Source organism: Bos indicus, chromosome 2 (assembly GCF_029378745.1).
Source record: "Bos indicus isolate NIAB-ARS_2022 breed Sahiwal x Tharparkar chromosome 2, NIAB-ARS_B.indTharparkar_mat_pri_1.0, whole genome shotgun sequence".
Lineage (NCBI taxonomy): Eukaryota > Metazoa > Chordata > Mammalia > Artiodactyla > Bovidae > Bos > Bos indicus.
The window spans coordinates 94,390,324-94,415,019 of record NC_091761.1 but is presented as its reverse complement, the minus strand read 5'-3'; the positions used below and the strand labels follow the sequence as shown (position 1 = coordinate 94,415,019).

Sequence of the window (24,696 nt, the reverse complement as noted above, 5' to 3'; positions counted from 1 at the left end):
TTGTTAGCATGGCTGCCATAAATGGAAGGTGGGAAGGAATATCATCACCTAATTTAGTGTTACGATTCTCACCTGCTAGTGGTAGTATTTGATATGTCTAATCTCACAAGATTTTTCAAATATTGAACTAATATAACTATATATTCTGATTTTACTCTAATTTATTTTCTTTCTAATTTCTTTTCTAATGTAAGTTGAGTTGGAAAATCCAGTAAGAATTAGCAGATGTTAAATATAAACTTTTACTATTATATGTAGAATTACTATACAGCAATATGGGGATAATTTTCTGAGTGACAAAAAACTGAAGGTTTTTTCTGAGAATTACAGTAGAAGAATCAAAACACTAAAATGTGAAACATGTTAAATAGTGCTTCTGATATAAATTGTTAAGAATATTCTTAAGGAATGCAGACTAACCTACAGATTTTATAATACATGATAGAACATCTAGGTTATGAGGTAGTTGACAGACATTTAAAAATAATTTTCTGTCTAAAAGCAGATAGATATTTTTAAGTTTTTGGTACAGTTTGTATCCAAGATTGTTTTTAATAGGATTTTTAGTTGTATTGTAAAAGTTATGTTCATTGTAGAATACTTACCTAAGGCCACCATAACAAGGTAAAAACACTACCATCCCAGAAATAACTATGTTTAACATTTTGGCCAATCAACCAGGGATATACACATGTTTTTATTTAAATATAAATGAGATTATTCATTTACCCTGGGAGGGAGGATTTGTATGGCTTTATTAAAATATAATTCACATACCATAAAATTCACCCATAAAGTGTATGATTTATGGATTTTAGTACACTGTTCTGTAACCTTTTCCTGTTGTTGTGTATTCTTTTCCTGTTGTTAATTCAACACTTTTCTATAATATTCTTACTGATTGCATACTGGCCCTTTGTATGGCTATATATAATTATTTAATCATTCCTATGAGTACTTATTAAAACCATTTAGCTGTTACAGGGCTTATATTCTGAATTTATCAGTTGATTTTTACAATATTTATGTATTGTTACATAGACTTTTATAGTCCTTTTGTTGTTTGTTGTTCCTGAATATGCGCAATAGGAAGGTTTTACTGTGTGCCTCTGTTGAAGTTATATTATCAGAATGCACATTTTCTTGATATCTTTCAGATTCAATTAGCAGAGCCTCACAGACAATGGCTAAATGTGTCAAAGCTGTTACAGAGGGTGCCCATGCAGTAGAGGAACCATCCATATGCTGAAACATCTACTATGGCCCAGTTAATGGACAGTTATGTTGGCACGATCTCTTGAAGGTGTATCTGTTTCAAAAATAATCTTGATGTAATATTTAAGGTTCTACCATGCTTTATTTGAAAATGCTATTGCAATTATCAGAGAACTTTGAAGTTTCAAAACAATTATGTGTTGAATGTAAATGTTAAATAGTTTAATAAACATTATATAGAGGACTTTTCATGTAAAAGCACTGATAATCTTTGTGACATAAAAAAGAAAGTCCTTAAAATATAATTTTTTTTATCTTCATTGTTCACTTATGCTTGTAAAGTGAATAAAATAAGAATAGCTTCCATTGCTCCTGTTCTATCCTAGTGCTAAAGAAAAGATTTAAGTATTCTGTCAAACTGGGTAAATAGAAAAAATATATATAATATAATCACACATCAGGTATGTATCTTGAACAACTCTAATAATAATCATAGTAATAATAGCTTAATGATTATTCAGGATTTTCTGTGTCCTAAGCAGTCTGGTTTTACATGCATCATCTCGTTTTGTCCTTGTTACATCCGTGTGAGATGGGTATTATCTCATATTACAGGTGAAGAAACTGAAGCCCAGAGATACTGGATAGTTTGCCTGAGTCCACAGCAAAAAAAGTCATAGAATCAAACCTGGTTCTCTGACTTCAAATTCATAGCCCATAGTTCTTAAGTGTTGGACATAATTTCCTCTCATTAATACAAATTCCATAGGTTGTTACCTCCAATAATTGGTATTGAGAAGCTTAATGGATAACACATTTTTCTGTTTTTTCTTACGTCTGTTTATACAATATAATGTCATGGTGATTTATGTGATTTTTCTTCTTTGTATAATAGATAGCACACACATCCCTTGGAATGAGTGAGGTCTCAAGAAATATTTAGGTTTTCATTGATGTTCCATATTTATTATATTAACACCATCTGTAGTATTTAAGTCAACTAAATTACTCCAGTAATAAAAGACAAAACTAACAGCTTTCATAATTTTCAATTGTCCAAAAAAAAAAAGTAAAAAAACTTACAATTAATCTAGGAGATGATCTAATGCTGTATTAATTTTTTTTGAAATCTTATGTTCAGAATCATTTGTTTTATAATCTTTATTCCTTTTTGCTTTCACCAGAGATTTATTAGCCCAACTATAGGTCGCAATTTTACTGATATGAGAAAAGGTAAAATTTTTAGAATATAGTTTGTCATCTTCAAAAATTGCTCAGAATTTGTCACCCATAACAGCCTTTTCAGAATTATTTTATTCATTTCAGTCATAAAGTTGTGTACTTCATTTTAAATTCTCAGTTGCCTGAAATATAACTTCTTACTAAAAGACTTTGAATTTAATACAAACTCCTTCTCTCTCTACCTTCTCTACTCCGTAGTCTGTTGCTGACCTCACAGGGGCAAACACTTTGGGTTTTTATTTTACACAGTACTCTTCAGTGATAGACTTCGTAGGATTGTTGGTGAGGGAATGTTGCATTCAGATGGAGAAATGGTGATATGACTAAGATGGTCCAGGATCCTAGGGCTGCCATCTGGGCAGCATGTGTTGAACTTGTAGTTTCATAAAGAATATTTTGTCTGGGCTAAGTAGTACTCATTAAAGTTGTTGGTTTTGCATAAAGTTAATATGAAAGTCTGTCCCATGAGCACCTATCAGTCACTTAATACAAAATATTAAAGTTGAAAAGTGAAAGTGTTAGTCACTCAGTTGTGTCCGTCTCTTTGCTACCCCATGGACTGTATAGCCCGCCAGGCTCCTTTGTCCGTGGAATTCTCCAGGCAAGAATACTGGAGTGGGTAGCATTCCCTTCTCCCCTCTCTCACATTTGCAAGCAAATTCTTTACCATCTGAGCCACCAGGGAAGAGCCCATATTAAGGTTATCATGAGCATAAACATTGAAGATGGTTGCAAGACTTTCTGAAGAATGGATCCAGGTAGAAGAAAAATACATATAGATAAGAAGAATAACACTGTTGATGGAATTTTATTCTAAGCAATGAGGGAGTCAACAATGAGAAAACTGCAAAGAATCAAGGCCAAGTCCTTTTAGGTGAAGATGGCAATCTGGAAAGACCCTAGAATAATACCATTTAGAGAAGACCACTAATATGTGCCATTAGAGCTTTAAGTACATTATGTCTAGTTAAAGCCATGCTGACAATCGGTATTAAGACCCAAGAAATATCAAATTACTTGCCCATTTTTACCCAGTTAAAGACTAAAGGCAAGAATGTTTAGAGATATTTTTACTGTTCCATTTTGCCTCAAAAAATGTTATGGGCAATTAGTAGAATAGATACACAGGAGAAATCTTAAAAGCCTTAACTCCATACAGAATGCCCCTCAAATTTATTGTGAATTGTATTATAATGAATACATTAATAAAAAGCATTAATAATACTCAGTATGCAATAATTTACTATTGTTTGTTGCTGAGTTATTTAAACACCATTTCTTGCCAGGTCAGATAGATCTTGTTCAACTTTGGAAATGTTACTTAGGAAAATGGAAGATTGTTTCATCATCTGTAAAATGACAAAAATTCTAATGATTATACCTACTTTGAACCTCACAGTGTTGTAATGAGGATTAAGTTAGAAAGCCTCTAAAACTTTCTTAGGCTATTTCTTGACATATAGTAAATGTTCACTGTGGTTAATAACTGAGAACCATCATAGGGAAAGGCTGTGTTCAAAATTTTGTTAAGTTTCAGGAAGTTGCAGCTAACCATCCATGGGAGTCCTTAAAGTCCCCATTCTAAGTGAACCAAGAGAAAAACTCAATTCTGTCAAGTGTGAGGGAAAGCCAAGCCTAATATAACCTCTAGCTTCTGTTTTCCTAAAGAAAACTATTTAATTCAAAAGAATTGAATGACTTATCCAAGGTCAATCCAGTCAACAGAATACTGCTACTACAAACTGTCCACCAAGGTTGTGAAGATTATAATTTATTATGCAGAATTCTGCAGATTTTGATGGAATTTTTGTTAGAATAAGACTTACTGAATCTGTTGAATTCTAACCCTTAAAAGAGATTACTCTGAAAGCAAAAAGATAAAGCAGTGCTATCAGAAGAGGGAAAACTATATGCTGATAGAAAGGGAACAGGAGGAGTGTGAGAGCTATTGATGTGCATAAAAGGGGACAGGAGGATTTTTTTGCTGGCAAAGCCTTTGGCTAATATAAACTGTCAGCTTTATTGTTACTGAAACAAATTAACTCCACCATGATTCAAGTTCCCAAGGAGAGAAGAACTGAGGCAACTTAGCAACCAAAACAGTGGTAAGAGGTAAGGTTTGTTTTGTTTTGTTTTAAATGTTAACAGTGTCATTCATGACCACTGTTAAAATGTCACTAGCAAAATCATTACAAACGCCTGTTACCGAAGGCCCAGTGTGGCTGGGAAAGAGTCCAAGCAGAAATAAATGATATGCATGACAGTTTTTTAGGACATTTTGTAAGGCTAATCCTACCTTATAGCTAGACCATAGGTTTGTGAGTGACCCAACTTTTGGAAACAAGTACTCATGAAAAAAATCAACCTTGATAAAGACTTTTTGAAATCAAAAAGATTAAAGATTTAATTATCTGAAACTGATCTTCAGACTGTGATTGATGTTCAGAATCTTTGACATCTGTATAGTTTTTAAAATAAAATGAAAAATATTTGTGGGCATTGAAAAATAGGGTGAAATGCATGGTCTAGGACTAGTGATTATAATATTTAACTTGAATTGGTTTGTAAAGAGATCATAAGATGAATAACAGTTTCTTTCTTGAAAGAAAGTGAAAGTGAAGCATGAACTGCAGCCCTCAAGGACCCTCTGTCCATGGGATTCTCCAGGCAAGAATATTGGAGTGGGTTGTCATTTCCTTCTATAGGGTATCTTCCCTACCCAGGGATTAACCAGGGTCTTCCGTGTTGCAGATGGATTTGTTTACTTCTGAGCCATTTCCTTCTTAGACATGTATTTTCAAATCTGGAAAGGACTATAGGAAAAAATCTAGCATTACACGTGTGTTTGATAATTACGGAATTGGAGGCCAAAGAATAAGGGTAAATTAGAGGTTTTGCGATTTGAACCAGCCCTCTGATTCCTGGTTCAATGACATCTCAATTCAGCTCCAACATTTATTTAGCATTTGCAGAGTATCCTCTGTGTGAGGTGTAATAAGTACTATGAGTACAAGAGACATATATATATTTTTACTGTATGTATTGTGAGCATACATACATGTTTATTATGTGTGAAAAGTATCTTAGATGCAACTACCTCAGGGTAGTTGAACTAGTCTGAGGAAACAGCTTAAAGAAAAGGATTGTCAGGACTTCCCTGATGGTTCAATGGTTAAGACTCTGTGCTTCCACTACAGGGGTTGCAAGTTTGATCCCTGGTCAGGGAACTAAGCCTGCATGCCATATGGCAAAAAAAGAAGACAGTACAGTTTTATCACTTGAATATTTCAAGATTTTGACAATAAGAATATATTGCTTTTATTATTTTTAAAAACATATAAATGAAGAATGGCAAAACAAAACTTAAGTTGATGAAAGCTAAAAATAGGATACAAAATTGTATGCATTCTCTGTGTGCTTGGCAGCCTCTAAGACGGCCCCACTGATCCCTGCCTCCTGGGATTCCCTCCCCTTTGTCGTCATCTCTCCTTGAGTGTGGGCCAGACTTCCTGATTCACTTCTAATGAGTAGGGATGTTTGTGCTGAGATTAGGTTTTGTGGTTTTTTTTTAAACTTAATCTGCAGTTTCGGTCTGGGGTTTGCTCTGATTCTCTCCCTCTCAGATCACTACCTGCCATGTTGGAGGATACTTAGCCTACAGAGAGATCTCGTGTGGTAAGGAAGAGGACTTCCAGCCACCATTTGTAAGTGAGCCGAATCTTGGCTGCCAATTGAGATGACTGCAGCCCTAGCCAACAGTTAATTGCAACCCCATACATTTCTGGATTCCTGACACAGAAATTATGAGCTAATAAATAGTTGTTGTTTTGAACCATTAAATTTTATGTTATTTTGTTATGTAGAAATAGTACAGGGATTTCCGTGGTAGTTAATAGAATCCACCTTGCAACGCAGGGGACTTGGGTTCTATCCCTGGTTGGGGAACTAAGACCCCACATGCTGTGGGGCACCTAAGACCACGTGCTAAAGAGCCCATGAGAGTCAACACAGCCAAATAAATGAATGTTAAGAAAAAAAAAAAATAGCTAGTACACAATGATTACATCTAGGCAAAACCTGCAGCTGCTGCTGCTGCTAAGTCGCTTTAGTCGTGTCCGACTCTGTGCGACCCCATAGACCGCAGCCCACCAGTCTCCCCTGTCCCTGGGATTCTCCAGGCAAGAACACAAATGGGTTGCCATTTCCTTCTCCAATGCTTGAAAGTGAAAGTGAAGTCACTCAGTCGTGTCTGACTCTTAGTGACCCCATGGACTGCAGCCCACCAGGCTCCTCCGTTGATGGGATTTTCCAGGCAAGACTACTGGAGTGGGGTGCCATTGCCTTCTCCGAGGCAAAGCCTAGGGTGACCCAAATCTAATAACTGACTTGTGGCCATCTAGACCTCAGTTCAGTTCAGTTCAATTGCTCAGTCGTGTCTGACTCTTTGCGACCCCATGAATTGCAGCATTCCAGGCCTCCCTATCCATCACCAACTCCCAGAGTTCACTCAGACTCACATCCATTGAGTCAGTGATGCCATCCAGCCATCTCATCCTCTGTTGTCCCCTTCTCCTCCTGCCCCCAATCCCTCCCAGCATCAGAGTCTTTTCCAATGAGTCAACTCTGCATGAGGTAGCCAAAGTACTGGAGTTTCAGCTTTAGCATCATTCCTTCCAAAGAAATCCCAGGGCTGATCTCCCTTCAGAATGGACTGGTTGGATCTCCTTGCAGTCCAAGGGACTCTCAAGAGTCTTCTCCAACACCACAGTTCAAAAGCATCAATTCTTCACAGCTTTCTTCACAGTTCAACTCTCACATCCATACATGACCACTGGAAAAACCATTGCCTTGACTAGACGGACCTTTGTTGGCAAAGTAATGTCTCTGCTTTTCATCTAGACCTGCTGCTGCTGCTGCTGCTAAGTTGCTTCAGTCGTGTCCGACCCTGTGCAGTCCCATAGATGGCAGCCCACCAGGCTCCCCCGTCCCTGGGATTCTCCAGGCAAGAACACTGGAGTGGGTTGCCATTTCCTTCTCCAATGCATGAAAGTGAAAAGTGAAAGTGAAGTCGCTCAGTCATGTCCGACTCAGCGATCTCATGGACTGCAGCCTACCAGGTTCCTCCGTCCATGGGATTTTCCAGGCAAGAGTACTGGAGTGGGTTGCCATTGCCTTCTCCATCTAGACCTAGCAGAGGACAAATGTGAAGGGCTCTTTTAGCGTCCAGGTTTTCTATGGGCCTGTCTGAGGCTGTCATTGGCCCTGCATTGCAGTTTTTGCCCTCTGCCCACTTCTGCCTTCTTCCCCTTCTTTACAGGTGTTGATCCCCATGGAACTATTTAATGAGTGTTTTGCACATTGAATTCTGCGCACTATATGCTCCCTGGGGAATTCAGTCTGTGATAGCCTTCTGAAATGTCTGTGGATCCTACATAACTGCTTCAATTATCACTATATCTCAGTCAACAAGAAGCAGTGAGGGAGGGCAAGTGGAGGACCAGCACTAACATTTTATTGACATGACTTGGAAATTGCATCACTTCCACTCACACACCACAGGCAAGACTCATTACCACACTCACCTGCAAGAGCAGACGCTGGAAAATACAGCCTTTAGCCCAACAGCCATTTTTTCAACTAAAATAGATTCCAAGAAATGTTCCAGTTATCTTTTGCTGTATAACAAACCACCCCAAAACTTAGTGGTGTAAAACAACAATCTTTTACTATACTCATGAGATTCAATAGGTCCAAAATGTAGAAAGGGCACAGCAAGATGGAACCTCAGCTGGGTGACTAGAGTACTGGGGAATGACTCAAAGAGCTAGGGGCTAGAGAAGCTCTGGCTGAAGCACCTTAAATCCCCAGATAGCATCTTCACTTACATGCTTGGCTCCTGGGCTGGAATGGTGGAAAGACAGGTTCACAGGGGGTTATCTTCCAGAGCATTCAGCACGACAGTCCCAGGACAGATGTACTCACAGGGTGGTTCAGGGTTCCAAGAACCATAGTGTTCCTAGAGGCCAAGGAGAAAGATGCAAGGCTTTTTATGACAACTTCGGAAACTATAGCATCACTTAACTATGCTTTACTGGTCAAGCCAGTCTTGGAGCCCACCCAGGTTCAAAGGAAGAAAGCATACACCCCATCTCTTGAGAGGAGGAGGGTCAAATGATTAAAACAACCAGAAGAATAGACATAGGAGACAAGCCCTATGATACCTACTGCAGTAGTGAAGAAGGAGATACTCAGGAAAAAAAGACTGTATGGATTATAAAGTGAAGCTTCTATAACATACCAATTTATCTATACCTGTTTTCTCATTAGTTAACTGCTTTTGTATCCAGTATAGAGGTGGTAAGTCTCCTGTCATACATAAGATAGAATGAAGACCCTTTCCTTTGGCTCAAATTCTTTAAGCTTTTAAATATAACCCAAGAACATTGGCACCTGTAACCAAGATGCTTTTGGGGGGCAGAAAGGCTATTTATAGGAGGAAATGAGCCTTTGTGAGTTTCCTCACAGATTGTCCAGTCTGGGTTGCTATAGATTGGGTAAGTACTAGGCCAGATGGAGTAATGTTCCTCAAGTAATAGATTTAATATCACAGTCTGAGTCCAATAGTAGAACCCAAAGTGTAGTTTTTCAGTATCTTCTATTCCATTTCCACTTTACAGGATTTACTATATTCTTCAGTAGGGTAAGTAACCTCCCTGCCAGAAAATGTACTGTAATTAATATAAATTATTTTCTGAATTAAAAAAAAAAAAGGCAAATCATGAGGACAAACTAGGACAAGAACTGAGTCTATGGAGATCTTCCAACTCTTTGAAGACTTGGGGATTTTCCTCATGTTCTGAGGGTTAGGGTGACCTTGTCCCATTGTTCTAGAACAGAAGCAATCTACTTTGCTGCTGGGAAGCCCTGGGATAATGTTGGAAATCTAAAAGGAGCAGTAAAGCACGATTAAATTTCATTAATCTCAATTTCCCCTGCCAAGAAAAATAAAACGCAAATTTTTTTTGCCTGTTTCTGCTTTTTTTTTTTTTAAACTGAGGCAACCTGTTTTTTTTTTTTTTTTCCAATTGGAGTATACTTGCTCTACAATATTGTGTTAGTTTCTGCTGTACAGCAAAGTACATATATAGAATCAGCTATATGTTTACATATAAACCCTCTGGATTTCCTTTCCATTTAGGTCACCACAGAGCATTGATTAGAGTTCCCTGTGCTATATAGTCAATTCTCATTAGTTATCTATTTTATACATAGCAGTGTATATATGTCAATTCCAATTTCCCAATCCATCCCCTCCTCCAGGAACCTGGACTTTATACTGAGATATATTGTTACATGGATAAAGTTAAATCATAATAGAGCCTTCTGGTAGGTTCCCCAAACTACAGTTCCCATAAAACATAAAGTGGAAATTTATGGTTTGCTTAGTACTTGGCACTAAACAGCTACACCCCTTCATGAGATGGGGCTTGTTTTGTATCTGCAAGCTGGGAGGGAATGAGGAGGGAGGGGCAGCAGCATTTTCTTGGGAGTTTGGGGTTGTTCCTCAGTAACTGTGTCTGCGTCTTTACCCCGTGACCTCTGTGCTCTCCTTGCTTACCCTTCGCTTTCTAGTTAAATGCATGTGTCCATTTCTCCAAGCCTTTTTGTTCCATGAGAGGTAGGATGCGCCCCTGACCCCTTTCACGAATGTTCTTAGCTAATACTTTTGTATTGTTCCCAGTCATATATGAAGTGCGTTTTCTACAGGTTCACACTTGTTGTCATCTCATGCATTCTGTACCTTTCCTTCATTTTGACTCAACATACAAAATATAGTGCCCTTTGTTAAAACTGGAACAATTCTTATCCAAAACTAGAATATTAGGACAATTATTTTATAAGGGAGTGTTTTTAGGAAATGGTGGTATTCTGTACAAATCTATTGATTGCCAGAAAAGAGATACCTGATGTTTTAAAATAACCTGTTTGATCCTGAGAGTCCACATCTTAGATCTTTTTGATTGGAATTGGTTCTTCCATTTCATGTTTTGTGGTTTAATCGATTAAGTCTCTTGCAAGAAAAGCGATTTTCAGAAGGGAAATGAAAACCACCCTAAAAGGGGGCAGAGATCTTTCTGCTAGACAAACTACCAAGAAATTATTAGGAACTAATATGTTCCTAATACACCAACCTGCTATTATCATTACTAACTTACAATTAAGGCTACTAGGCAAGGACTGGGCCTGCTCAGTGTTTTTCCCCAGGAAGTACCCAGTGTGCTCTTACATTTGAACATTGTGACGTTAACTAGGATTACTACGTATAATCCTCAAGACTGAATGGACCAAATCAACTGCTCACCCCTGGAAATAACACTTCACTTTTCCTAGGCACCAAGACACTGATTAGGGCTCTGGGCAAGGAATTTCCCTAAATCAGCCCTGCAGCCCAGGAAGTCATTCCTTCTCCCTGGTGAGTATCTCCCTCCCAGAGAGCAGGGTTAACTCACCTCTGACTCAGCATGCTTATACACAATAAACAGTTGAGAAAATATTGTCTGCTAGAGTTCGGGATGCAGTAGAACATCTGGATGCAGGATGTATATATATGTGTATACATATATACATATATGGAGAAGGCAATGGTACCCCACTCCAGTACTCTTGCCTGGAAAATCCCATGGATGGAGGAGTCTAGTAGGCTGCAGTCCATGGGGTCGCTAAGAGTCGGACACGACTGAGCGACTTCACTTTCACTTTCATGCATTGGAGAAGGAAATGGCAACCCACTCCAGTGTTCTTGCCTGGAGAATCCCAGGGACGGGGGAGCCTGGTGGGCTGCCGTCTATGGAGTCGCACAGAGTCTGACACGACCAAAGTGACTTAGCAGCATACACATATATGTACATATACATACATATATATAGAACATATATATACATATATGTGTGTATCTGTATATATATATACACACACACACACATACATATATATAGAACATATATATATATATATACGTGTATGTGTGTGTGTATATATATATATATATATATATATATATATGTATATGTAGTGAACCAAAAGATACCAGATCCCAGTTTCCTGTGGGGCCCATAATTCTTCCCTGGTCTCTTAACTCCCTTGAACCCACCCACCAAAGTAATACCTCAAAAGCTCTGACTGCTCATTTGCACCAACATGGAGGGACCTACAGATGATCATACTAAGTAAAGTACTCACTTAGTATGTACTTACTTAGTATTGTCTTTTCTCTGAGAGAAAAGAGAAAGACAAATATCATATGATATCACTGATATGGGGAATCTAAAAAATAGTACAGGACTTACCTGGTGGCACAGTGGATAAGAATCCACCTGCTAATGCAGGGGACATGGGTTTGATCCCTGGTCCGGGAAGATTGCACATGCCTTGGAGCAGCTAAGCCTGTGTGCCAGAACTACTGAGCCCAAGTTCTAGAGCCCCCGAGGCACAATTACTGAGCATGTGTGCAGCAACTACTGAAGCCTGCATGCCTAGAGCCTGTGTTCTGTAACAAGAGAAGCCACCAAAAGGAGCAGCCCACACACCACAATGAAGAGTAGCCCAGCTCACCACAATTAGAGAAACCTGAGCAAAGCAGTGATCCAGCGCAGCCAAAAGTAAATAAAAAATAGTACAAATAAAATTATTTACAAAACAGAAACAGACTCACAGACATAGTAAACAAACTTAAGGTTACCAAAGGGGAGGGGGCAGGGAGGGATAAATTGGGTGTAGGGAATTAACAGATGCACACTACTATTTGTAAAACAGATAACAAAGATTCATAGCACAGGGAACTATATTCAATATCTTGTAGTAAACCATAATGGAAAAGAATTTTTAGAAAATAGTATAGATATATACAGAAGAAGTGGCAAGAAGTCACAGAAGAACTATACAAAAAAGATCTTCACAACCCAGATAATCCCGATGGTGTGATCACTCGCCTAGAGCCAGACATCCTGGAATGTGAAGTCAAGTGGGCCTTAGAAAGCATCACTACGAACAAAGCTAGTGGAGGTGATGGAATTGCAGTTGAGCTATTTCAAATCCTAAAAGATGATGCTGTGAAAGTGCTGCACTCAAGAGTCAGATAGGACTAAAGTGACTTCACATGTAAGCATGCAAACTATTCCAACCATCTCTGGCCATTTGAGCTACCTGATCATCAACAGAAGCATAGAACAGTGATGAGCTTTTCTCACTAAGCCCCATCCCAATTCCTGACACACAAAATCCTGAATATAATAAATGCTGTTTAATACCTGTGAAAGTGCTGCACTCAATATGCCAGCAAATTTGGAAAACTCAGCAGTGGCCACAGGACTGGAAAAGGTCAGTTTTCATTCCAATCCCAAAGAAAGGCAATGCCAAAGAATGCTCAAACTACCGCACAATTGTACTCATCTCACATGCTAGTAAAGTAATGCTCAAAATTCTCCAAGTCAGGCTTCAGCAATATGTGAACTGTGAACTTCCAGATGTTCAAGCTGGTTTTAGAAAGGACGGAGAACCAGAGATCAAATTGCCAACATCCGCTGGATCATCAAAAATGCAAGAGAGTTCCAGAAAAACACCTATTTCTGCTTTATTGACTATGCCAAAGCCTTTGACTGTGTGGCTCACAATAAACTGTGGGAAATTCTTAAAGAAATGGAAATACCAGACCACCTGACCTGCCTCTTGAGAAATCTGTATGCAGGTCAGGAAACAACAGTTAGAACTGGACATGGAACAACAGACTGGTTCCAAATGGGAAAAGGAGTACGTCAAGGCTGTATATTGTCGCCCTGCTTATTTAACTTTTATGCAGAGTATATAAGTTAATATATACTTAACTTATGGAGAAGGCGATGGCACCCCACTCCAGTACTCTTGCTTGGAAAATCCCATGGACGGAGGGGCCTGGTAGGCTGCAGTCCATGGTGTCGAGAAGAGTCGGACACGACTAAGCGACTTCACTTTCACTTTTCACTTTCATGCATTGGAGAAGGAAATGGCAACCCACTGCAGTGTTCTTGCCTGGAGAATCTCAGGGACAGGGGGGCCTCATGGGCTGCTGTCTCTGGGGTCGCACAGAGTCGGACATGACTGAAGTGACTTAGCAGCAGCAGCAGCATACTTAACTTATATATATTAAGTTTTATATATAATATTATATATTATTATATTATAAATATATATTAAGTTTCTCATGAAACTTAATATGAGAAACGCTGGGCTGGAAGAAGCACAAGCTGGAATCAAGATTGCCGGGAGAAGTATCAATAACCTCAGATATGCAGATGACACCACCCTTATGAAAGAAAGTGAAGAAGAAATAAAGAGCTTCTTGATGAAAGTGAAAGAAGAGAGTTAAAAAGTTGGCTTAAAACTCAACATTCAGAAAACTAAGATCATGGCATCCAGTCCCATCACTTCATGGCAAATAGATGGGGAAACATTGGAAACAGTAGCTGACTTTATTTTGGGGGGCTCCAAAATCACTGCAGATGGTGATTGCAGCCATGAAATTAAGACACTTATTCCTTGGAAGGAAATTTATGACCAACCTAGACAGCATATTAAAAAGCAGAGACATTTACTTTGTCAACAAAGTCTGTCTAGTCAAGGCTATGGTTTTCCCAGTAGTCATGTATGTATGTGAGAGTTGGACCATAAAGAAAGCTGAGTGCCGAAGAATGGATGCTTTTGAACTGTGGTGTTGGAGAAGACTCTTGAGAGTCCCTTGGACTGCAAGGAGATCCAACCAGTCCATCCTAAAGGAGATCAGTCCTGGGTGTTCATTGGAAGGACTGACGTTGAAGCTGAAACTCCAATACTTGGGCCACTTGATGCGGAGAGCTGACTCATTTGAAAAGACCCTGATGCTGGGAAAGATTGAGGGCAGGAGGAGAAGGGGACAACAGAGGATGAGATGGTTGGATGGCATCACTGACTCAATTGACATGAGTTTGGGTAAACTCCGGGAGCTGGTGATGGATAGGGAGGCCTGGGGAGAAGGCAATGGCAACCCACTCCAGTGTTCTTGCCTGGAGAATTCCAGGGATGGTGGAGCCTGGTGGGCTGCTGTCTATGGGGCTGCACAGAGTCAGACACGACTGAAGTGACTTAGCAGTAGCAGCAGGGAGGCCTGGCATGCTGCGTGCGGTTCATGGGGTTGCAAAGAGTCAGACAGGACTGAGCTACTGAACTGAACTGAACTGATACATATATATAATTGAATCACTTTGTTGAACATCTGAAATTAATATAATTTTGTAAGTTAACTATACTTAAAAAAATTGCCCAAGGAGAGTGGTAACTAGGGATCATATTCATCCCTAGTTCCTGTACATTAATGGAGCAACTACCAGTGGTTGGGAACTATACAGGTGTTGGAGACTGACCCTGTCTTCAGTGGCAAAGGCAGAAGAGTCACTGATGATTGCATATATGTGCAAGTGCTGTGACAGAACAAGGTCCGCTGGGAACAGTAGGGACCACACCTTCATGACAGCCCTGACTGGGAGGCTATCAAGAGCTATTAGGGAAGGCTTCCAAGAGGAAGTGCTTACTGTGAGGAGGCCTGTGGGCTGTGCAGGAGTAAGTCAAGTGGACAGAAGGAGCACAGCAAGCAAGGACAGATGCCCTTTTGGGACAATGGGAAGCAGCTCTGACAAAATGGATGCCAGATAATGTGGTCTGCTCCATGAAAGACCTTACGCTTTCTTTGGAGGCACTGAATCGAAGAGCGTTGAGTTGAGAAAAGTATCTTGAAGTCATGAAGTCAATACAGGTTCTGAGCTTCACATAGCATAGTTAAGCTCCAGGTGTGGCTGTCAAACCATTTCACCTCTATAATTTTGTGGTCAACCAGCAGTAACACCCACCTCTTAGGGTTACTTCAAAGACTAAATGGAATTATTTACTTACATCAAGCTGGCAGCAAAGTGTGTGTCACCTAAGGAGCATTTTAATAAACATCAGTTTTCTTTGCCTACAAAGAAAAAAAAAAGTCGGCAGGTCTTTTCTCTATATACAATCCATATTGCCCCGAAGCCTCTCCCCTTTCTCTTCCTATAATGCACCCCCAAATAATTGTATTTTCCATCAGAGGCCCCCCAGATCTGCTCTCTGTTCTTCAATATATATGCACAAAATTCAGCTTCTCTCTAGCTAAGTTTTTTGCAGGGCATTGGAGAGAGGGAGACAAAATGAGTTGGCAACAGACTGTCTTCTAGTTAAGTAGTGCATATAGCTGTCTTTTTTTTAAAAGTTACCTAGTCTCTACCAAGTTGTATCCCAATTCCCTATCAATAATGATAACTAAAATGCACTGAGTATATACTATGGACTAGGAACTATTCTAAGTACTACAACAAACCAGTGGAGTAAATTTTATTAGCTTCATTTTACAGATGGGGGCTTCCCTGGGGGCTCAGTGGTAAAGAACCTGCCTGCCAATGCAGGAGATGAGGGTTCGATCCTTGAGTCGGGAAGAGTCCCTGGAGAAGGAAATGGCAACCCACTCCAGTGTTCTTGCCTGGGAAATCCCATGGACAGAGGAGCCTGGGGACTACAGCCCATGGGGTCGAAAAAAGTCAGACACTACTTAGTGACTGAGCACAAGCAAACTAATTGGAGAGTGAGATAATGTCTCCATGATCACACAGTAAATTGTGGAGATGGGATTTGAATCCAGGCAATTCTTAATCACAATGCCATATTGCTTCCCTATTGATGGGGTATTTAGGGCTTTCCTATTTTTTTTCTATTACAGATAACGTAGTATTAATCATACTTGTACATAAACATTTTTATTGGTCCTTCAGGAAACTATCTGCTATTTCTTTAAAGTTATTGATAGACAAGCCTACTTATGAAAATCACTTCCAATTGGTTAGCAATCTAGTAGAAATTAGTCATGTGTAGTCATACATATGGGCTTCCCAGGTGGCTCAGTGGTAAAGAATACTCCTACAATGCAGGAGACGTGGGTTCAGTCTCTGGGTTAGGAAGATACCCTAGAGAAGGAAATGGCTAGGCACTCTAGCATTCTTGCCTGGGAAATCCCATGGACAGAGGAGCCTGGCGGCTTCGTACAAGAGTCAGACACGACTTAGTGACTAAACAACAACAACATATATATGTTGACAAAACTTACTCTCAGATCATAATATAAATTCATTTTGAATATATTTTAGATTATGTGTATTTTATTAGACTATATAAATCACATTTCATATACTTCATCTATTTTATTCCAAAACCTTGAACTATCTTGAATAATGTTCTTTCTTGTTGAGTGTATCCATTTTCAAAGACTTGTACAAACATGGATATAAACTGAATTCATTTTCCCCCTTTCCAATTTATCTTACAGATTTCTAAAACTAAGTATGAGAAATATCTATGAACTTCAACATAAAAGTATTTTAGATTTGAGTGTTCTGGAATAGAAAAATTTACATGTTTCTATAAATGAAATGTGTAAGTACTGAAATGTATAAAGTAAACATGAAGAGCATTCTTTCTGACTAGATGTAAATAGAATATACTATTAAGAATCTATTATGAGGCAGCCAAAATTTATTTGCCCAAGTTTTCTTTCAGGATTTTTCTAAGAACTGGAGAAATAATACTGTTATAATCTGTTTGGGTTGCTATAACAAAATGCCACACACTGGGTAGCTTATAAACAACAGAAATTTATTTCTTACAGTTCTGGAGGCTGGAAGTCCAAGATCAGGAGCCAGCATGGTCAAGTTCTGGTGAAGACCCTCTTCCAGGCTGCAGACTATCATCCCTCGCTGTGTCCTACACGGACACTAGGAAACCCTGGAGGGTCTCCTTTATAACAGAAACAATCCCATTCATGAAAGTTCCAGCCTCATAACTTAAGCACCTTCCAAAAGTGCCACCTCCTAATACCATCACCTTAGGGATTTAGGATTTCAGCATATGAATGTTAAGGAAACACTAACGTTCAAATCATAGCAAATGCCTAACGTGACAGCAGTTGTCCTCAATTATAGGAAAGTAACTGCCAATGGTAAACTAGACAACTGTGCTGGGAGCTATTGGTACATTCTCCCTGATTCATGCTATCAAATTAAAGGGATGATTTCAACAGCAGCAATGATGAACTGGAGTCTGAAATGTCCTGGGATTTAATTATCATATGTGCATTCAATAGGACTTGGATTTACTAAGTCTCTGCAGCATTTAGGCTGCTTCTAAAATTTCTGTTCACTGCATGTATCACAATCTTTTGACATTATAGTTTTTCAGCTATATACCAATTTGGAAAAAATGATCTGGTTAAGAGCAGGGTTTGAAAAAATCATTATATTCAACTTTTTTTTTCTTTAAAAAAGAAAAAACGCTGTGATACTGTACAAAATGATTTGTTAAAAGAGAAAGCTCCATAATCTGTTTCCTAGATTTAAGTCTTGGCTCTACTGCTTAGCAGCTATGTCATCGCTATTACTATTCCCTTTTTTTTTTTTTTTTGGCCAAGCCACATGCTTGCAGGATCTTAATTCCCCATCCAGGAGTTAAGTTAATTAACCCATAACCTCCACAGTGAAAGTACAGAGTCCTAACCACTGGACCGCCAGGGAATTCCCACTATTACCTATTGATATGGGGGTTGCATATGCTATGATGATAGCAACACCTGCCTCAGAGATTTGACTAAATAACTTAATATGTGTAAAACACTGGACGAGAGTAAGTGCTTAATGAGTGTAATGTGCTGTTGCTATTCCATCCTTTAAAAAGAAAGAATGAAAATGTATACCTAGAATCCTGCCTGCGACTTAGTATGCAACCAATCCATAGTTTAGTATTAGAACAGACAGCGTTAAATGGCTTTTTACACAAAATACTTTACATCAAAAATTTTATTATAGCTCATTGAAAATAGTAAGAATGGGAAAACCTTGGTTTTAGAAATGAACTAAAAAGCAAATGCAGTTATAGGCAAGGGTATTTAGAGAACATTTAATTTTTTTCACTAGCTCTGGCAATGTAATTTCCAACCAATAATGTGCATACATGCTATAGAAACAGGTCTTTGGACAGCAGAGTAATGCATCGTGGGAAACTATAATCATTGCTTTTTACAACTGGGTATGATCCTGTAAAATCTGTGCTGTTGGTGACAAACAACAGAGGAGGAGACAGATGGATGAGCAGGAGCTCTTCACGGCTGCTGGAGGACAAATCAAAACTGATGTCCTACCAATGGAGGATTAATGACATCTACTTTTACCAAGGATTTAGACAAATGTGCAAAATATACAGCAATTTTTTAAAAAGTGACTTATGGGGCTAAGAAGAAAAAGTAAAAAAGGATCTGTTATTAAAGGGATATTTTCCTTTTGCCTGATTTTTGTGGACTGATGGTCCCATCTGTGCAAATATATTCATGTGGTAGGTAAAATAATGGCCCCAAATATGTCCATGTCCTAATCCTCCCCCCAACCTGTGAATGTTACCTTACATGGCAAAAGGGATTTTGTAGATATGACTGAATTAAGGATCCTGAGATAGGGAGATTATTCTGGATTATCTGGGTGGGCATAATGTAAGCAGAAAGATCCTAATAAGAGCAGAACAGGACAAGAGTCACTGGAGACTGGAAGATACTATGTTGCTGGCTTTAGAGTCATAGGAAAGGGGACTTCCCTGGTCCAGTGGTTAAGATTTTGTGCTCTTGCTGCAGGATGGGGTTCATCCCCTGGTCAGGGAGCTAACATCTTACAAGCTTTGAGATGCAGCCAAAAGTAAATACATAAATAAAGACATAGGAAGGAATTAGGAGTCAACAAATGCAAGTAGCTTCTAGAAGCTGGAAGAGACAAGGAAGCAGATTCTTGCCTAGAGCCTCCAGAGAGAAATGTAGCCCTTCCCGACAACCAGTAAAACCCATTTCAGATCCCTGACCGGAGGACTGTAAGATAATACATCTGTGTTGTTTTAAGCTACCACATTTGTGGCACCATGTGAGGACAGCAGGTGGAAACTAAATACATTTACTAATCTGCACCTAACCTGTGGAGACACTAATTTGTAGCCAGTACAAACCGAAGTGACTTCTAGTTAGTCACTCAGTCACGTCCGACTTTTTGCAACCCCATAGTCTATAGCCCACAAGGCTCCTCTGTCCATGGGATTCTCCAGGCCAGAATACTGGAGTGGGTTGCCATTCCCTTCTCCAGGGGATCTTCCCAACCCAGGGATCAAACCCAGATCTCCTGAATTGCAGGCAGATTCTTTACCATCTGAGCCACCAGGGAAGCCTCGTGCTTCTAGTTCTCTTGGATTAAAACTGGAGTTATCTGTGGAAAAACGATTTCTTTCAGGGCTTGAGCAGGAAAAAATGCAAGGTGAATCTAGAGTGTCTCAGTGTGAGAAAGTAAAGAAGTGCTGAGAAAGTGTGAGGGCACACGGAAAGAGCACAGGAGCTAAGTGAAAGAGCCTGCAATGGCCAAAGCTGGGACAATTAGCACAGCAAAATAATGACAGTGTTGGATTATAACCATAACCTCCCAAATAAAATATGTATCCATGAATCTGCAATGAAATAGACAAACAAATAAATGGCAGAGAATGGACAAGTCCATTGGTGAGTTAACGTTAGTTTAGGAAAGTCTGAGGAGAAATAAAATGTTTACATAGTTCAAATGGGCTCCCTCCTGGTATCTTTTAATTACAAATGGAAAGACAGTAAGGTTACAATGGAGAAACCAGAAGACACCAGCTATACCAAGTAACCAGGCTAATAGCAGTAACATGGTAGGCAGAATTCTGAGATGTTCACTCTCTGCCTTTCCCTCCCCACTCTTGGGACACACCTGTCATAATCTTCCAGGTTGTGAATACCATGGATTTTAATCCTGTGACTAGGCTATATTATGTGAGATTACGTGTTTGCCTGACCTAATCATATGAGCCTTGTAAATATGGGTCCAGAAGTCAGAGATGCAAAAAAAAAAAAAAAAAGAAGTCAGAGATGCAAAGTGTAAGAGGGATTGTCAGGGAGGGCAATTCTCCTGCTGCCCTTGTGAATGGAAGGGCTGCAGGTGAGAACTTGAGAATGGCTTCCAGGAACTGAGAGAGATTCCTACTGCCAATCAGCAGGTAAACCATCCATCCTGGATTCTGCCAACAACCTGAATGAGCTGGAAGAGGACCACCAGCTCCAGATGAGAACGCAGCCCAGCTGACACCTTGGTATTGGCCTTGGGAGACCCCAAGCAGGGATACCACCCAGTCTGCCTGGACCCCTGCCCTGCAGATAAGATGGGTGCTGTGTGGTGGTGCTAGGTCTGTGGAGCTGTGTCGCAGCAGCAGTACAAAACCACACAGCCAGTCCCAGCACAGCTCAGCATCACGTCCTCCCTCACAGCATGCTCTGAAAGGACACGCCATGTCTCAGATTCCCCCATCTAATCACGAGGAAATATTAGAGAAACTCAGATTGAGAGACGTTCTACAAAATAATAGACTGGTACTCTTCAAGACTGTGGCGGTCATGAAAGATAAGGAAAATTTGAGTATCTGAGACAGAAAAGGGACATCAGTGGTAAACTGGCAAAAATCAGAATAAAGTCTGTAGTTTAGTTGACAGAAAAAAATTACAACAGAACATACCCAAAGCTATTTCTCTGTAGAATTGGGCAACTCCATGTAATAGTAAGAAATTCACTTCTAGAATTTATTTTTCCAATTGTTAGGTAACATGAAAAACATTTGCAGTGTGCTTTAAGATTCTTAGCTAAAATGGTAAGTTATGCTGCTTACTGTTTGCCTTTTAATAATTCTATTTGCCTTTAAGATGGCTTAATTTTGGAAGAGTTGGTGTGTTTTGGGAGACTTGGCATGCTTCAACATTGTAATGACTTTGACCCAGTGGCAGAGATTAATGAAAGCAAATACTATTAATGGGTGAAATCCGAAAATGAAAAATCGGACAATATAGTACATTGTAGGGGCTTTTGTGGTTGTTGCTTTGATGTTTGCTTTTTGCTTTTATTTCAAATTAGGAAGTTAGCATGTAAAACTATAAATACACAAAATCTTTTCAATAGCTTAAAAGAATGAACATTTTAAAAGTTTCCTGAATTCAAGATACAGAGAGGGAAGCAAAAAAACTAACACACAGTTTGTATGAACAGTTTGATTCATACAAGATAGAAATCCCCTTCCAATAGAAAAAAAAAAAGATTAATGACCGGCATGGGGTATGTGCATAAGTTTTCTAAGAATGGTATCATCAATCTCTTTCCTTATAATTTTTTTCTCAGCTTCATTTTAGAAAACTGGACACATGCTATAGAGATTAAATGATAATTTATCACTTCATCATATTATTGCATGAAGTACTCTGACTTTGCTGCTTATACTTGTAAGGTAATTCTTCCCTCCTTCCTCCATAGAGAGAAACCTAGTGCCTACCATCTAGCTCAAGGCTGGCTTAACGGCCTCCTCTGAGGTTAATGTTAACATCGTCCTGGACAGAGCAACAGGAAGCATCTGTGTATCTTACCACAACTGAGATGATCTACTCTTTCCCCATTTGAAGTCTAAATTCTGTTGGTATTAAATTACTTAATTGCTCTTTCTTTACACATTTAAAACATTTAGATATATAAAACATCATGGTAATAAGCTCTGAGAAAACTGAAATGATTTATGACTATGTAAATATTTATTTAATTCTTCCCAGCTGGTCAATATTGATTTTCTTTCTCCTGTCTATAATTTAAAGGAAACTTGTGTTAGGAAAGCTATTCTGACAAATCTTTTGTTCTTATGTTCCAGAATCATCTATGGTGACAGCAAAACTCAGGGAACACTGTTAGTTAATCAACAGCTGTCACATTACCTGCAAGAGCAGATGGTAAAACTGATCCCACCCTAAAAAGTGGCAGAAGGGGATACTCGAGGACATTTGCTCAAATACGCTCGAGAGTTTCCACAAAACGGCTTTAATGAAAGCCATATTGTTTTCCTTTTGTACGTTTGCCTTTTACTTTGGATGATTCTCTTATGCTGTATTTTCAATTTTTAACCTGACAAGTTTTCAGCATTAACTGACATTAGTTATTTAAAAATAGAGTATAAGGACTTCCATGGCGGTCCAGTGGTTCAGACTCTGCGCTTCCAATGCAGGTTTGATCCCTGGTCAGGGAAGTAAGATCCCACAAGTTGAGCAGTGTGGCAAAAAAAAAAAGAATGTACAACAGAATATGCCAATAGAAAAAAGTAGAATACTTAACACCACTCCCAGGTTTTTTTTTAGCAGGACTTTAACATGGTCAAATGGAATACAATGCTCAAAGGTTATTGACATAATTAGAATTGTACAGATATTTTACTAATCATCTTGGACTCTTGTATTGAGATTGACAACAGTAAGTCCAACACAAGCTTTCTTAGAACTTTTCTCACTTAACCTATCTAAAAGTCATATGTTAATTATCATATTAGTCTCAAAGAGATTGTACTGTTTAAAAACTCAAAATTTCAAATTAATTCAATAAATATTTATGGTGCATATTGTGTGCTAGGCACTATTCTACATGCTAAGTCAACAAAACAGATCAAGAGGGAAAAAAAAAAAGGACAAAACAGCTAGCCTTCAAGGAGTTTATATTTTTAAAACCAGGATCTGGGGCTTCCCTGGTGGTCCAGTGGTTAAGACTCTGTGCTTCCAATGCAAGGGGTGAAGGTCCAATCCCTGGTCAGGGAACTACGACTGCTCTACCGGGCAAGGGGTGGAAGGGAATAAAGAAAAGTAAAACTAGATTTGTATATAAATAAAACATCCCAAAGCAATAGTTCTTACTTTTCTTGTCAGACTTAAGCCACTTGAGGGCAGAGATGCCATTTCCCCATATCTTAACCACAGTGCCTAGCACACTATAAATGATTCATAGGTACTCCTTGAATAATTAAATAGCAGATTTTTCTTTTTTTGTTTAAGTATAAATAATTGCCTTCTTCATTGCCTGTTACATCTGTTGAACTTTTTGCCTTGGCTTTCAAGATCCTCTTAACTGAGCCCTTCCCCTACTACTTCCTTTTCCTCTATCTTTCCCAACACACCTTCTGTTGAGACATGCTCACTCCTGCTTTGGCAAATGTTATTTCTTTCCTCTGTCCAGGTAAATAAAAATTTTCTCCATTTAGATTCAACAAACACTGATTTAGTATCTTCTACATACCAGGACTGTGGTAGAGCTGTCCACAGGTCTCCTTAAATCTACACAAGCTCTCTCATTGATTTTTAGAAGGCATGGGAGAGGCTCCGAGTTCTGAGAGCAGCCTGAGGTCCCTGGGCTACTCAGTTGGGTGGATCCCCCACAATAACCCAAGGCAGCCTCCTCTTCTTGCTCTGCCCCTTCCATTCCCTACTAGAAGCTCTTACTTGTTCTCCAGGGGCTTCCTGGATATTATCTACCTCTGCAACTAGATCCTAAGTTCACAACTGTGAATTATATCAGTATCTTCTTTTACTTCCCTGCAGAACCTAACCAAATACCATGCCCAATAAATGTGCAATAAATAAGCCGCTAACTGAGAAGGTTAACCAACTCTGGCTGTCTCTTACTTTTGACTGTTAGGAAGTTAACCTTTGCAATAAATCCCATCTTTTGAATCAAGTTCTATACAGTCAAAACCTGCTGTGTGAAAAAAAAGACATCCTTTTAGTCATAAACACCTCATTTGAGATTCAAGTTATCTTTGACTTATAGGTAAACAATTTAATGTTCAGCTGATCTAATTCTTCATTGACTTGAATCACAACACAAGCCTGTTGATTTTTCTCAGCAAAGAAAACCTCGTGTTCCCAGGTTCTCTTTCATTCTTCTGACCACACACTGGCTCCTTGGTGTCGTTGAGGTATGGCAAGCAAAACTGCATGGCTAAACTGTATTTTGATGAGATAACCTATCCAGGTCAGATGTTATAATCAGCCAACAAATCTACTACAGAGGTGCCTAGCTTGACCAGAAGTGGGGGGTGGGGGCCGGGAGGGGGGTGGGGAACTTAAAATATTTTTAATCCCAGTGGTCTCCAAGTTCTTCTCAACCAGGTCAGTTCAAACCCTTATCCTGTGCTAAGACTATAAAGCCAATGAGGATGGGGACTGATTTGCTCACTATTTAACTACTGCAGGATGCTACAAATGTCAGCCTCATA

At 39.2% G+C, this 24,696-nt stretch overlaps 1 protein-coding gene and 1 long non-coding RNA gene across 5 annotated transcripts in view; one reads left to right on the top strand and one right to left on the bottom strand.

The window, feature by feature from the left end:
• The window catches only part of NDUFS1 (NADH:ubiquinone oxidoreductase core subunit S1), a 30,175-nt gene extending 27,193 nt beyond the window's left edge, over window positions 1–2,982 (top strand). For all 4 annotated transcript variants that reach the window (XM_019975682.2, XM_019975688.2, XM_070770705.1 and 1 more), the window contains one exon: window positions 1,158–2,982. In XM_019975682.2, coding sequence (XP_019831241.2) covers window positions 1,158–1,249 — 92 coding nt within the window. In that variant the 3' untranslated portion in view covers window positions 1,250–2,982. The remainder of the gene's footprint in view (window positions 1–1,157) is intronic.
• The window catches only part of LOC109569927 (uncharacterized), a 29,330-nt gene that overhangs the window by 2,903 nt on the left and 1,731 nt on the right, over window positions 1–24,696 (bottom strand). The window contains exons 2-4 of the long non-coding RNA XR_011561505.1: window positions 15,415–15,478; window positions 8,343–8,473; window positions 8,040–8,094 (exon numbers count right to left, since the gene is read on the bottom strand). This is a non-coding gene — a long non-coding RNA (uncharacterized lncRNA). The remainder of the gene's footprint in view (window positions 1–8,039; window positions 8,095–8,342; window positions 8,474–15,414; window positions 15,479–24,696) is intronic.